Raw genomic sequence first — 12,887 nt, 5'->3', positions numbered from 1 at the left:
CTGGTGGCGGTGAGCCTTCAGGTGGGTCTCCTCCTGCCCTGAGGGCTCCTGCGGTACAGCCCCCCCCCCCCCGAGATCGACCGGCCTCGGCCCCGAGGAAGCAACGGTTGGATTCTACATCCTCCTCGTCGGTACCGGGAAGCTCCGGTGACATGCGTCGCTTGAAGAAGTCAAAGAAGCATCGACACTGGTTTCCTTCCCGTCTCGGTACCGAGAGCTCTGGGTCGCCAAGGGAGTCGGCACCCAGTAGGCATTGGCACCGGGAGGACCGCTCACCCTCTATTCAGGAGGTGTCGATGCGCTCCCCCTTGGACAGCCCGGAACTGCCTCCACGCCCTGAACAGACTCTGACCTCGACGCCTGCATCGGCTTCTCAGTCTTTCTCCACAGCCGCTCTGCACGAGAGTCTCCGGGCCGTTCTTCCAGAGATTCTGGGAGAGCTGTTGCGCCCTTCTCCTCCAGTACCGGGGGTGCTTGCGCCTCCGGTACCATCGGGTGAGGCGACGGCTGGCCCTGAGGTGAGGTCTCCGGGCTACGGCCGCCTCCCAGGCTGACTCCCCGACGACGGCGGAGGGAGCTTCGCCGGTGCTGGTGAGGGAGTTCACCTCTCGACGCTCCGACCATGGCCGTGTTCCCACGGAGTCGAGTCGGGCATGGCTTCAGACGCAGGTCCGTGAACTTGTGTCTGATACCGATGGTGAGGCCTCGTGAGAGGAGGAGGAGGACATCCGATATTTCTCTGACGAGGAGTCTGATGGCCTTCCTTCTGATCCTACTCCCTCCCCTGAAAGGCAGCTTTCTCCTCCCGAGAGTCTGTCTTTCGTGGCCTTTGTCCGGGAGATGTCTATGGCCATCCCCTTCCCGGTGGTCGTGGAGGATGAGCCCAGGGCTGAGATGTTTGAGCTCTTGGACTATCCTTCTCCACCTAAGGAAGCGTCCACAGTACCCATGCATCATGTCCTAAAAAAGACATTGCTGGCGAACTGGACCAAGCCACTAACTAATCCCCACATTCCCAAGAAGATCGAATCCCAGTATCGGATCCATGGGGACCCAGAGCTGATGCGCACTCAGTTGCCTCATGATTCTGGTGTGGTGGATCTGGCCCTAAAGAAGGCTGAGTTCTAGAGAGCATGCTTCGGCGCCCCCGGGCAGAGACTCCAGAACCTTAGACTCCTTTGGGAGGAAGGCCTATCATTCCTCTATGCTCGTGGCCAAGATTCAGTCCTACCAGCTCTACACAAGCATCCATATGCGGAACAATGTGCGACAGTTGGTGGGCTTGGTGGACAAGCTCCCTTCTGAGCAAGCCAAGCCGTTTCAGGAGGTGGTCAGGCAGCTGAAGGCGTGCAGAAAATTCCTGGCCAGAGGGGTATATGATACCTTTGATGTTGCGTCCAGGGCCGCTGCTCAAGGTGTGGTGATGCGCAGACTCTCATGGCTGCGTGCCTCCGACCTGGAGAATAGGATCCAGCAGCGGATTGCGGACTCCCCTTGCCAAGCGGACAACATTTTTGGAGAAAAGGTCGAACAGGTGGTAGAACAGCTCCACCAGCTGGATAACGCTTTCGACAAATTCTCCCGCCGGCAGCCTTCAGCATCTACCTCATCAGGTAGACGTTTTTATGGGGACGGAGGGCTGCTCCCTACTCTTCTGGTAAGCGTAGGTACAATCCTCCCTCTCGCCAGCCTGTGGCCCAGGCTAAGCCCCAGCGCGCGCGCTCTCGTCAGCAGCGTGTGCCTCAGCAAGGCCCCACGGCTCCCCAGCAAAAGCAGGGGACAAGCTTTTGACTGGCTCCAGCAGAGCATAGCCGACATCAACGTGTCCGTGCTGGGCAATCTGCCGGTCGGGGGGAGGTGTTTTTCACCAAAGATGGCCTCTTATAACCTCCGACCGTTGGGTTCTTCAAATAGTCCGGCAAGGGTACACCCTCAATTTGGCCTCAAAGCCTCCAAATTGCCCACCGGGAGCTCAGTCCTACAGCTTCCAGCACAAGCAGGTACTTGCAGAGGAACTCTCCACCCTTCTCAGCGCCAATGCGGTCGAGCCCGTGCCATCCGGGCAAGAAGGGCTGGGATTCTATTCCAGGTACTTCCTTGTGGAAAAGAAAACAGGGGGGATGCGTCCCATCCTAGACCTAAGGGCCCTGAACAAATATCTGGTCAAGGAAAAGTTCAGGATGCTTTCCCTTGGCACCCTTCTTCCCATGATTCAGGAACAAGATTGGCTATGCTCTCTGGACTTGAAGGACGCCTACACGCACATCCCGATATTGCCAGCTCACAGGCAGTATCTGTGATTTCGTCTGGGCACACGTCACTTCCAGTACTGTGTGCTACCCTTTGGGCTCGCCTCTGCGCCCAGAGTGTTCACGAAGTGCCTGGCTGTAGTAGCAGCAGCGCTTCGCAGGCTGGGAGTGCACGTGTTCCCTTATCGCGACGATTGGTTGGTGAAGAACAATTCCGAGGCAGGAGCTCTACAGTCCATGCAGATGACTATTCGACTCCTGGAGCTACTGGTGTTTGTGATAAATTACCCAAAGTCCCATCTTCTCCCAGTACAGAGACTCAAATTCATAGGAGCTCTGCTGGATTCTCGGACGGCTCGTGCCTATCTTCCGGAGACAAGGGCCAACAATCTGCTGTCCCTCGTCTCCCGGGTACGAGCTTCCCAGCAGATCACAGCTCGGCAGATGTTGAGATTGCTTGGCCACATGGCTTCCACAGTTCATGTGACTCCCATGGCTCGTCTTCACATGCGATCTGCTCAATGGACCCTAGCTTCCCAGTGGTTTCAGGCTGCTGGGGATCTAGAGGACGTGATCCACCTGTCCACGAGTTTTCTCAAATCTTTGTACTGGTGGACGATTTGGTCCAATTTGACTCTGGGACGCCCTTCTCAAATTCCTCAGCCACAAAAGGTGCTGACTACGGATGCGTCTCTCCTGGGGTGGGGAGCTCATGTCGATGGGCTTCACACCCAGGGAAGCTGGTCCTCCCAGGAACGCGATCTGCAGATCAATCTCCTGGAGTTACGAGCGGTCTGGAACGCTCTGAAGGCTTTCAGAGATCGGCTGTCCCACCAAATTATCCAAATTCAGACAGACAACCATGTTGCCATGTATTACATCAACAAGCAGGGGGGCACCGGATCTCGCCCCCTGTGTCAGGAAGCCGTCAGCATGTGGCTGTGGGCTCGCCGTTACGGCATGTTGCTCCAAGCCATATATCTGGCAGGCGTAAACAACAGTCTGGCCGACAGGTTGAGCAGGATTATGCAACCTCACGAGTGGTCGCTCAACTCCAGAGTAGTGCGCTGGATCTTCCAGGTGTGGGGCACCCCCTTGGTAGATCTTTTTGCATCTCGAGCCAACCACAAGATCCCTCAGTTCTGTTCCAGACTTCAGGCCCACGGCCAACTGGCATCCGATGCCTTCCTCCTGGATTGGGGGGAAGGTCTGCTGTATGCTTATCCTCCCATACCTCTGGTCGGAAAGACTTTGTTGAAACTCGAGCAAGACCGAGGCACCATGATTCTGATTGCTCCTTTTTGGCCGCGTCAGATCTGGTTCCCTCTTCTTCTGGAGTTGTCCTCCGAAGAACCGTGGAGATTGGAGTGTTTTCCGACCCTCATCACCCAGAACGAAGGGGCGCTTCTGCATCCCAACCTCCGGTCCCTGGCTCTCACGGCCTGGATGTTGAGAGCGTAGACTTTGCCTCTTTGGGTCTCTCGGAGGGTGTCTCCCGTGTCTTGCTTGCTTCCAGAAAAGATTCCACTAAGAGGAGTTACATCTTTTTATGGAGGAGGTTTGCCGTCTGGTGTGACAGCAAGGCCTTAGATCCTCGCTCCTGTCCTACACAGACCCTGCTTGAATACCTTCTGCATCTGTCTGAGTCTGGTCTCAAGACCAACTCTGTAAGGGTTCACCTTAGCGCAATCAGTGCATACCATTACCGTGTGGAAGGTAAGCCGATCTCAGAACAGCCTTTAGTTGTTCGCTTCATGAGAGGTTTGCTTTTGTCAAAGCCCCCCCGTCAAACCTCCTACAGTGTCATGGGATCTCAGTGTCGTTCTCACCCAGCTGATGAAACCTCCTTTTGAGCCACTGAACTCCTGCCATCTGAAGTACTTGACCTGGAAGGTCATTTTCTTGGTGGCAGTTACTTCAGCTCGTAGAGTCAGTGAGCTTCAGGCCCTGGTAGCCCAGGCCCCTTACACCAGATTTCATTATAATAGAGTAGTCCTCAGCACTCACCCTAAGTTCTTGCCGAAGGTAGTGTCGGAGTTCCATCTGAACCAGTCAATTGTCTTGCCAACATTCTTTCCCCGTCCACATTCCTGCCCTGCTGAAGTCAGCTGCACACATTGGACTGCAAAAGAGCATTGGCTTTCTATCTGGAGCGGACACAGCCCAACAGACAGTCCGCCCAATTGTTTGTTTCTTTTGATCCCAACAGGAGGGGAGTGGCTGTGGGGAAACGCACCATTTCAAATTGGCTAGCAGATTGCATTTCCTTCACTTATGCCCAGGCTGGGCTGGCTCTTGAGGGTCATGTCACGGCTCATAGTGTTAGAGCCATGGCAGCGTCAGTGGCCCACTTGAAGTCAGCCACTATTGAAGAGATTTGCAAGGCTGCGACGTGGTCATCTGTCCACACATTCACATCTCATTACTGCCTGCAGCAGGATACCCGACGCGACAGTTGGTTCGGGCAGTCAGTGCTTCAGAATCTGTTCGGGGTTTAGAATCCAACTCCACCCCCCTAGGCCCATGTTTATTCTGTTCCAGGCTACACTCTCAGTTAGTTGGATAAATTGTTAGGTCAATCTCAGTTATGTCCTCGCCGTTGTGAGGCCCAATTGACCATGTTTGTTGTTTTGAGTGAGCCTGGGGGCCAGGGATACCCCATCAGTGAGAACAAGCAGTCTGCTTGTCCTCGGAGAAAGCGAATGCTACATACCTGTAGAAGGTATTCTCCGAGGACAGCAGGCTGATTGTTCTCACATACCCGCCCGCCTCCCCTTTGGAGTTGTGTCTTCCCTTGTCTTTGTCTTGCTACATATGGGACTGACGAACACGAGCCGGTTCGGGCGGGAAGACGGTCGCGCATGGGCGCACGAGGGCTAGCAAAGGCCTTTGCTAGTGAAGTTTCCGATTGGAGGGGGCTGCCATGGACGTCACCCATCAGTGAGAACAATCAGCCTGCTGTCCTCGGAGAATACCTTCTACAGGTATGTAGCATTCGCTTTACTGCGATTGTGTCACAATTGCAATAAATTTGTATCAGGACTGAAGTTTAATAAATGTGGAAAAGGTCCTATGTAGTTCATAATTTATTCTAGGCAGAAGAGGTATTCCCAAGTCTACTAAAAATCTAGTGTACTTGAAATACTTCTTAAGAATGTAGGAGGAGGTAATTGAGCCTTTCTTAGAGGTGCTGGGCTTCTTTTACAAAGAAGCAAATGAGAGAATGCCCATAGGAATTGAATGGGCTTCAGCTCATTTGCCACACCAAGAATCGGTAGCATGGCTTTGTAACTCAAGTTAATGCTTTGGGGTATGTCTACTAAAGGACTTTAAGCCATAATGCATGCTTAGCGCACTTGAAAATGCTTACTGCAAAGCATGTTAAAAAGCGTTTTGCGGTAATTAACCTTTTTATGCACTAAGTATGCGTTATTTATATTTTTGCATTTATTTTTTTGGATGGGGCATGTTGGGAAGAGAATGGGTGTGGACACTCTATTCAGCTAGCACACTGACATTGTAAATGTTAACTGGTTATTGTATCCATAACATAGGAGCCCATACCACCTCCTAAACAGAAGGTAGTAGGTACTCTTGCATCAATTTTTTTTCAGGTTACATTCGCTAATGCGAACATTAGTTCTCGACTGAAAAAGAAATACTGAAAATGCCCTATTTCGTGTACAAGCTGGAAATGGGCTTAGTGCATGGAAAAGTTCTAAATTAGCACATGCTAAGCCCATTTCCTAGCACCCTTTAGTAGACATACCCCTTTATGCCTCTGTTTTACCTCAAGTCAAATTGTGCCTTTTTTAAAGTAATTATGATAGTGCTGTTATGAAAAGTTACTATGAGCAATTCAGAAGTTCTTTCTCATCTTCACAGTCCTGATGAGTGCTGCACCTGAAGATGTTATGTTTACAGTAGGCCAGGGCTTAATTTGTAGACACAAAGGAAATGGAAGAGAGGGGGGAGAGAGAGCAAGAGCTACAATAGAGAGGGGCTGGATTAGGAGGACTGTTTTCTGCTCTGCTCTGCTCTAGGCTCACCCCTTCCCATCCCTTCCTTTCCTTTCCTCCTTTTCTGTGGTTTACTTGGAGTACAACAGCTCTACTGCTCTGGAGTCTAAAAAAAGATGTTGGAACTGCAATCTAGACAGTTCCCCTGAAAATTAAGTCCTTATTGTCTTAAGCATATTGACTAGCCGCACACTGTGTGTTAAGACACCGCAACAAATTCTGTTTTAAAATGGCTTTTCTTAAAGTTGGGAAAGATGTATTATGTGTAGCGCTTTGTGTCTTTCAGAGCTGTACCCCTTTTAGGATATTTACCTCAGGATTTAATTGGAGCATCTGTATTGGTTCATCTTCATCCAAGTGACAGACCCTTAATGCTAGCCATCCACAAGAAAAGTATGTAGCTTTGCATATGGATGCTTGTTGTTATGCTAGATAGTTGTAAATAATGTTTCTGTATTGAATTTACCTAAATTGAATCATTTGTCTAGGTAGTGGTGCCTGGGTTTTGGGTTTTTTTTTTTTTAATTACTTGAGGCTCTGTTTACTAAGGTGTGCTAGCATTTTTAGCATGCACTAATGCTAGAGACACCCATAAGGGCATATGGGTATGTCTAGTGTTAGCGTGTGCTAATTTTTAGCGCATGTAAACAGGGCCCTTGGTTTGTTAGGAAAAAAACAAATGTACATTGTATTTTGTTGATGACAGGCTCTTTAACTCTGCCAGGTGCAGCTTGGCAGCTGTGAAATGGTCTGGTCACACACTACTCTGGGAAGAGGGCTGGTGAGCCAGCATTGCTGCCTTGCTGCTTTTCTGTTCAAAATATATGTGGCCAGTGCCCATCCTTTAAGAAACAGCTGAACATAGATTCTAGTTTGGGGTTTTTTGTTTGTTTGTTTTCTTTATATATTAAGTCTTTTTCCTCAGTTCATGCTTTATTCATGTTTTGTTAAGAGGCCTCCATGGAGATTCTTTTGATCTGCTTAGCAGCTACCTAATTCATAGCAGTAGACATGTCTAAGAGTGTGTTTTCTTTTCCCAGAAATTTACATATAAATCAAAACATTGTCTTAACAGTTTGTAGCATAAAAATACAGAAGAATGTAAAATAAAGCAAAATGTAATGCTCTTGTGTTTACACTTTTCAGTAGTTATTCAATTAATTTTAATTTATCCGAAACTGTACAACATTTTTATTTTCTTCTAGTTCTTCAGCATGGTGGACAACCATTTGACTACTCACCAATTCGATTTTGTACCAGAAATGGAGATTATGTTATAATAGACAGCAGTTGGTCTAGTTTTATCAATCCATGGAGCAGGAAGGTTTCATTTATAATTGGCCGGCACAAAGTCAGAACGTAAGTTCCTAGTTAGTAGGATCCGCCACTCTTAGTTGTGAATATTTGAGTCTCTTCTTTTTGCATATTACCATTGTTGAATGTTTTGAAAACAAATCTTATGTGAAGAAACCCTCTAACTTTTGTTTGATAAGTTTTTAACTGTCTGTTGCAGTAATATTCGCCGACAATCCTTGTGGGCCACAAATAGGTTTGCTTTCAGGACATCCCTAATGAATACACATGAGTTTGCTTGTGTACTATCGCCACTGAATGCATTTCTCTTTTCATTTATTAATATTTATATTCCATTCTATACAAATGCACTAGAAAGTTTCCAATTAAATTGTGCATGTAATAAAATGTGAAAACAGCAACAACAAAAAATTCATTTACAAACACATCAGTGAGAAATACAAAAAAAACATATGACACTCCTCCATAACAACTTTCCAAGCAGCAGACCTCAATTATTCAGCCTATCAGGAACTATCATGGTTAACTGTTTAACCACTAAATCTCAGTTACAGAGGGTTTATAACCCAGGTCTAAGCCAAAAACATGAATTAATGAAAAGGCTTTCAGTTTATTAAACACATGCCTGCTTATTCTGTAACCTTAGCACCTAAATGTAAGTGCTGTTTGCATTCTAAGATTATAGAAGTCTAGCACTTGTGCATGTGAATGCAACATTCACATGTGTACTCAGTAGTATTTTATAATGTGAGTATGCAAGTTGCATACCCTCAGATTCTATATATGACACCCAGAATTGCGTGCCTAAATCTGTGTATGCCCAAGGTTCATGTGGAAATTAACAAGCCAATTAACATCAATAATTGAATGATAACCAATTATTGATGTTACTTGGCACTTATTAAAATTTGTATGTGCATTTGACTTGTACGCTATTCTATAAGGCATGGTGCGTAACTTAAAAGGGGATGTGGCCATGGGAGAGTCAGGGCATTCCAGAAAGTTGCACATGGAGTTATAGAATACGGCCTCAGCGCACCTAACTTGGGAACCAGCATTTACTCCAGGTTTCAGCAGGCATAAGACTAGTACCTAAATTTAGGTGCTGAGTGTGGTTCTATATAGGGCGTACGTCCTTTATAGAATCACTCTTAAGTGCCATTTACTGAATCCAGCCCTTAGTTTGTGAATGCAAGAGGGCGTTCACAAGGGGAGGTGCATAGGTGGGGCATGGGTGTGTCATAATTTTACATGAGTAAATTATAGAGCACTGTCATGAGCTAAAATGCTGCATTTAAGTGCATGCATTACACCTTATGCTGCTATTTTATAAAGGAATCTAGGCTTTACAGTTACAGTATTTGTGCTAGCACAGTGCATTTTTAGCTCCTAAATTTTGGTGCACGTTATAGATTTACCCCCAAAATAATTAGCTTGTAGACAAATACCCACCAAAAGGGCATTCCAGTACCTAATCCAACCATTGAGATAGCAAAATTATGGATCACAATGAGTTTGGCATGGCCAGTGGAGGGCAGAACTAGTCATACTGCTCTTGCAGCATAAGAAAAATAGTGATAGTCTGCTGGCTTCAATAATTTGACTAAATACTCTGGTCTATCCTCATAGAAAGCATAATGGACCAGCAAAGATCTTGTATACAATAATCCTGCTTAATCAGGAGGCATTGTATCTCCTTGAGATAGAAGTAACATGAGTCCTCATTTGAAATCTGATCGCTGGTCTTACTAAAAAATTCCGGATAAACCACAATGAATACCACACATCTGGGAGTCCCACATAAAGGGCATTGCAGTAGACCAGGATTGATAATACTACTGAAGTGATAATAATAATGAAATAGGTCAGCCACCAGCAGTGCAACTTCCTCCAATGATCTTGATATACATTTACCTGATCTTTACATGACAACTGAGAATCCACTACCCACTCAAGACTCCACATGGTCTTTCTTTTTAAACCAACTTAGGCCCAGATGCACTAAGATCTCCACCAATAATCCATTTGTATTTTCAAATCGGTAAAAATTACTGATTTGGAAATACAGATGGATTCCCAAAGTGAATAGTATGCAAATGAGCAGCTCATTGTTTTTGCGACCTAGCTCATTTGCATGCGATGGGGGGAAGCCGGTCAGCCAGCTGAGCAAGCACAGAGCAGCCCATCGCTAAGAGTGGCTCTGTTCTTGCTACAGTCGGTTCTCATACACGCAGACAAGCTGTCGGGATCGACAGCTCCAGACCTTCCGTTAACTTTTCCACTGTAAAGCTAGGGACTACTTCTGTGCATTGGGTCAGAAAATGACTGTGCATCACCTTTTATGCACATTTGTATAGTAATCAGCTCATTATATAGCTTTGCATTCCATTTTCGTTAGCTGCTGCCGTGATAGGAAAAGAGGTCAGAGAACCTCTTTGTGCATGTCTCATTTTACTCTCTCGCTCAGTAAACCGGCTAGAAACCACGTTACTGGCTTGTTAGGTTTTGTGCATCTGGACCTTAGTCCCTTAAACTATATTGGGTAAGAGAAACATACGAGAGAACAGGTTGTTGGTTTTTTTTTTCCAGATTTACCAGCAGTCTGTTATTTGTTAACCAAAGGTTAGTGTTCAAGACAGGTTGACACTGCAGAATCCACATGGAAAACTATCTGGACAACTGTTTAGATCCAGTGTTTCCATCACTTTTTCCACAGCAGCTTTAAGAAAGATTGAATATAGACATTAAAAAGCGCCCCCCAGAGGGAGGAACCGTAGCGAACTCTCCTGGACAGTGTCTACCAACCCATTCACATTCAGAAAGAAAAGTGTTAAATCATACCAATACCTCTCCTTGTACCTCTCAAGTGAATGAGCATTTCAGCAAGAATTCATTCAGTCTCTCCACTATGGCTTTGTCCTCCCTGAGTGCCCCTTTTGCTCCTCCATGATCTAACAATTCCACAGATTCCTTCACAGGCTTTCCGCTTCTGATGTACCTGAAAAGTTGTTAGTTTTTGCCTGTGTAGCAAGTTTCTCTTCATATTCTTTTTTAGCCTTTTTTATCAATGCTTTGCCAGTGCATAAGAGTAGCCTCACTGGGTCAGACCAGTGGTTCATCTAGCCCAGTATCCTGCTTCCAGCAGCAGCAATCAATCCAGACTATGGACTTATTTTGCTTCTTATGTTTTTCCTTCTGGTCTTCTTTCTATTCTTTGAAGGATGTTCTTTTGGCTCTAATTTTAATAATTCTGGCTGTTGTTTGCTCTGCTTTCAACCTTTGTAAATATGTGGAATACATCTGGTTTGGGCTTCCAAGATGGTATTTTTAAACAATGTCCACGCCTGATTTAAAGTCCTAACCTTTCAGCTGATCCTTTTTAGCTTCTTTTTAATAATTTTCCTTATTTTATCAGTCATCTTTTCAAAAATAAAATGTTGCTACAATAGGTTTCCTTTCTGACTTTCCAGATATTAGCTCAGATTTGATCATGTTATGATCACTGTTTCCTAATGGACCCATCACATTACCTCTCGTACTATATCCTGCATTCCATTAAGGGCTAGATCTAAAAAAACTCCCCCTCTTGTTGGTTCCTGGACCAGTTGCTCCAAGAAGCAGTCATTTATTACGTCTAGGAATTTTACCTCCCTAGTGCTCCCTGATGTAACATTAATGCAGTCAATATTGGGGTAATTGAAATCACCTATTATTATACTTTTGCCCAATTTACCAGCTTTCCTAATTTTTGTAAACATTTCTTGTTTTGCCCTGGCGGATGGTAGTACAGCCCTACCAGTATATTCCTTCCCTTCACAAATGGAATTTCAATCCTTAAGGATTCCATTCTGCTATCTGTTTCATGTAGAATGTTTATTTTGTTTGACTCAATTCCCTCTTTAACAAATAGAGCAACTCCTCCTCCCCTCCAATTTGATCCACACTGTCATCACAATATAATTTGTACCCCATTAACATAGTGTCCTATTGATTGTCCTCCTTCCACCAGATTTACTTCTTCATTTAGTGCTATATACTCTAACTCTCCCATATTATTTTTTAGGCATCTCGCATTTATATACAGACATTTTTCATATTGTGTTTTTCCCTTTGCATCTACCAGCTGCTTAGAAGTTGATGGGCATAATTTCTATCCTTTGCTCTCCCCTTAAACACACCTGGCTTTCTTTTCACCATTGTTTAAACCTCTCTGTTGCGATTCCCTAAATGTCCTGTTTTTATGGTATCCGAGGATGCTCCACATTGAACCATGCGCTCCTGGGTTATTGTTGGCTTTCCCCCCAATTTTAGTTTAAAATCTGCTCTATCTCCTTTTTAAATATTAGTGCAGCCTGGTTCCATCCCAGTTAAGGTAGAACCCATCCTTTTGGAATAGACTCCCCCTTTTCCAGAATGTTGCCCAGTTCCTAGAATTTAAATCTCTCATCCCTGCACCATCATCTCAACCACACATTAAGTCTTTGGAGCGCTCCCTGCTTCTTGGTTTCTGCTTGTGGATCCTGGAGGATCTGGATATCAGCTTTCTACCTAAGGAGCCTAAATTTGGGTTCCTCCCTCCCACATTTTCCTATGTCATATGTACTCATGTGTACAAAGACAGCTGGCTCCTCCCTAGCACTGTCTAAAATCCTATCTAGCTGTAATGTAAAATGAATTTATGGGTGAGGATGATATGTTTTTAAGATTTTTTTTAAATATAAAAGCAACATAGCAACCTATAAGTCTTTATAAAATAGTCACATTTTCTTGCACAAATTTATACCTATTTTGAAAAAGATGTAAACGTGTTTATGTACTCTATGCATTTACATATGTTTCTTTGAGGACAAGCAGGCCCGGTTGTATTCTCACATGTGAGTGACATCATCCAACGGAGCCTGGTGCAGCGTATATATGTTTCAAGAAAATTCTAGCAACATCCCTCTGCATGTGCATGGGTCCCTCCATTTTCGTTTTACCGCAGAGCAGGGAGGATACATTTTCATTGTTTCTCCTCAGCGATTTTTTCCCTCTGTTTTTGCATTTTCTTCTCGTGCGGGTGTTTACCCTAATTTCTGTCATTTTTGTCTTTAATTTCACTTTTTGTTAGTTTCCCTTTTAGTTCTTAGTGTTTTCGGCCCTTCAAGTTTTCTTTCCCTTGTGGCTTGATTGGCCCACTTAGGCGTGAGGATCAACTTCGATTTGGGCTCTGCCCTTTTTTGTAGTCCAAAATTGAAGAATTTAATTTGGCTACTATTCTTTTCTCGATGTCGAAGAAAATCCCAAGTGGCTTCAAGATGTGCAC

At 45.4% G+C, this 12,887-nt stretch overlaps 1 protein-coding gene across 1 annotated transcript in view; it reads left to right on the top strand.

The window, feature by feature from the left end:
- Positions 1 to 12,887, top strand: part of PER2 (period circadian regulator 2) — a 199,369-nt gene that overhangs the window by 43,111 nt on the left and 143,371 nt on the right. Inside the window, exons 10-11 of the mRNA XM_030215648.1 lie at positions 6,555 to 6,661; positions 7,474 to 7,627. Of these exons, the coding sequence (XP_030071508.1) occupies positions 6,555 to 6,661; positions 7,474 to 7,627 (261 nt within the window). The remainder of the gene's footprint in view (positions 1 to 6,554; positions 6,662 to 7,473; positions 7,628 to 12,887) is intronic.

Source organism: Microcaecilia unicolor, chromosome 10 (genome assembly GCF_901765095.1).
Source record: "Microcaecilia unicolor chromosome 10, aMicUni1.1, whole genome shotgun sequence".
Lineage (NCBI taxonomy): Eukaryota > Metazoa > Chordata > Amphibia > Gymnophiona > Siphonopidae > Microcaecilia > Microcaecilia unicolor.
The sequence above is the reverse complement of the archived record's forward strand: the minus strand, read 5'-3'. Positions and strand labels throughout refer to the sequence as shown.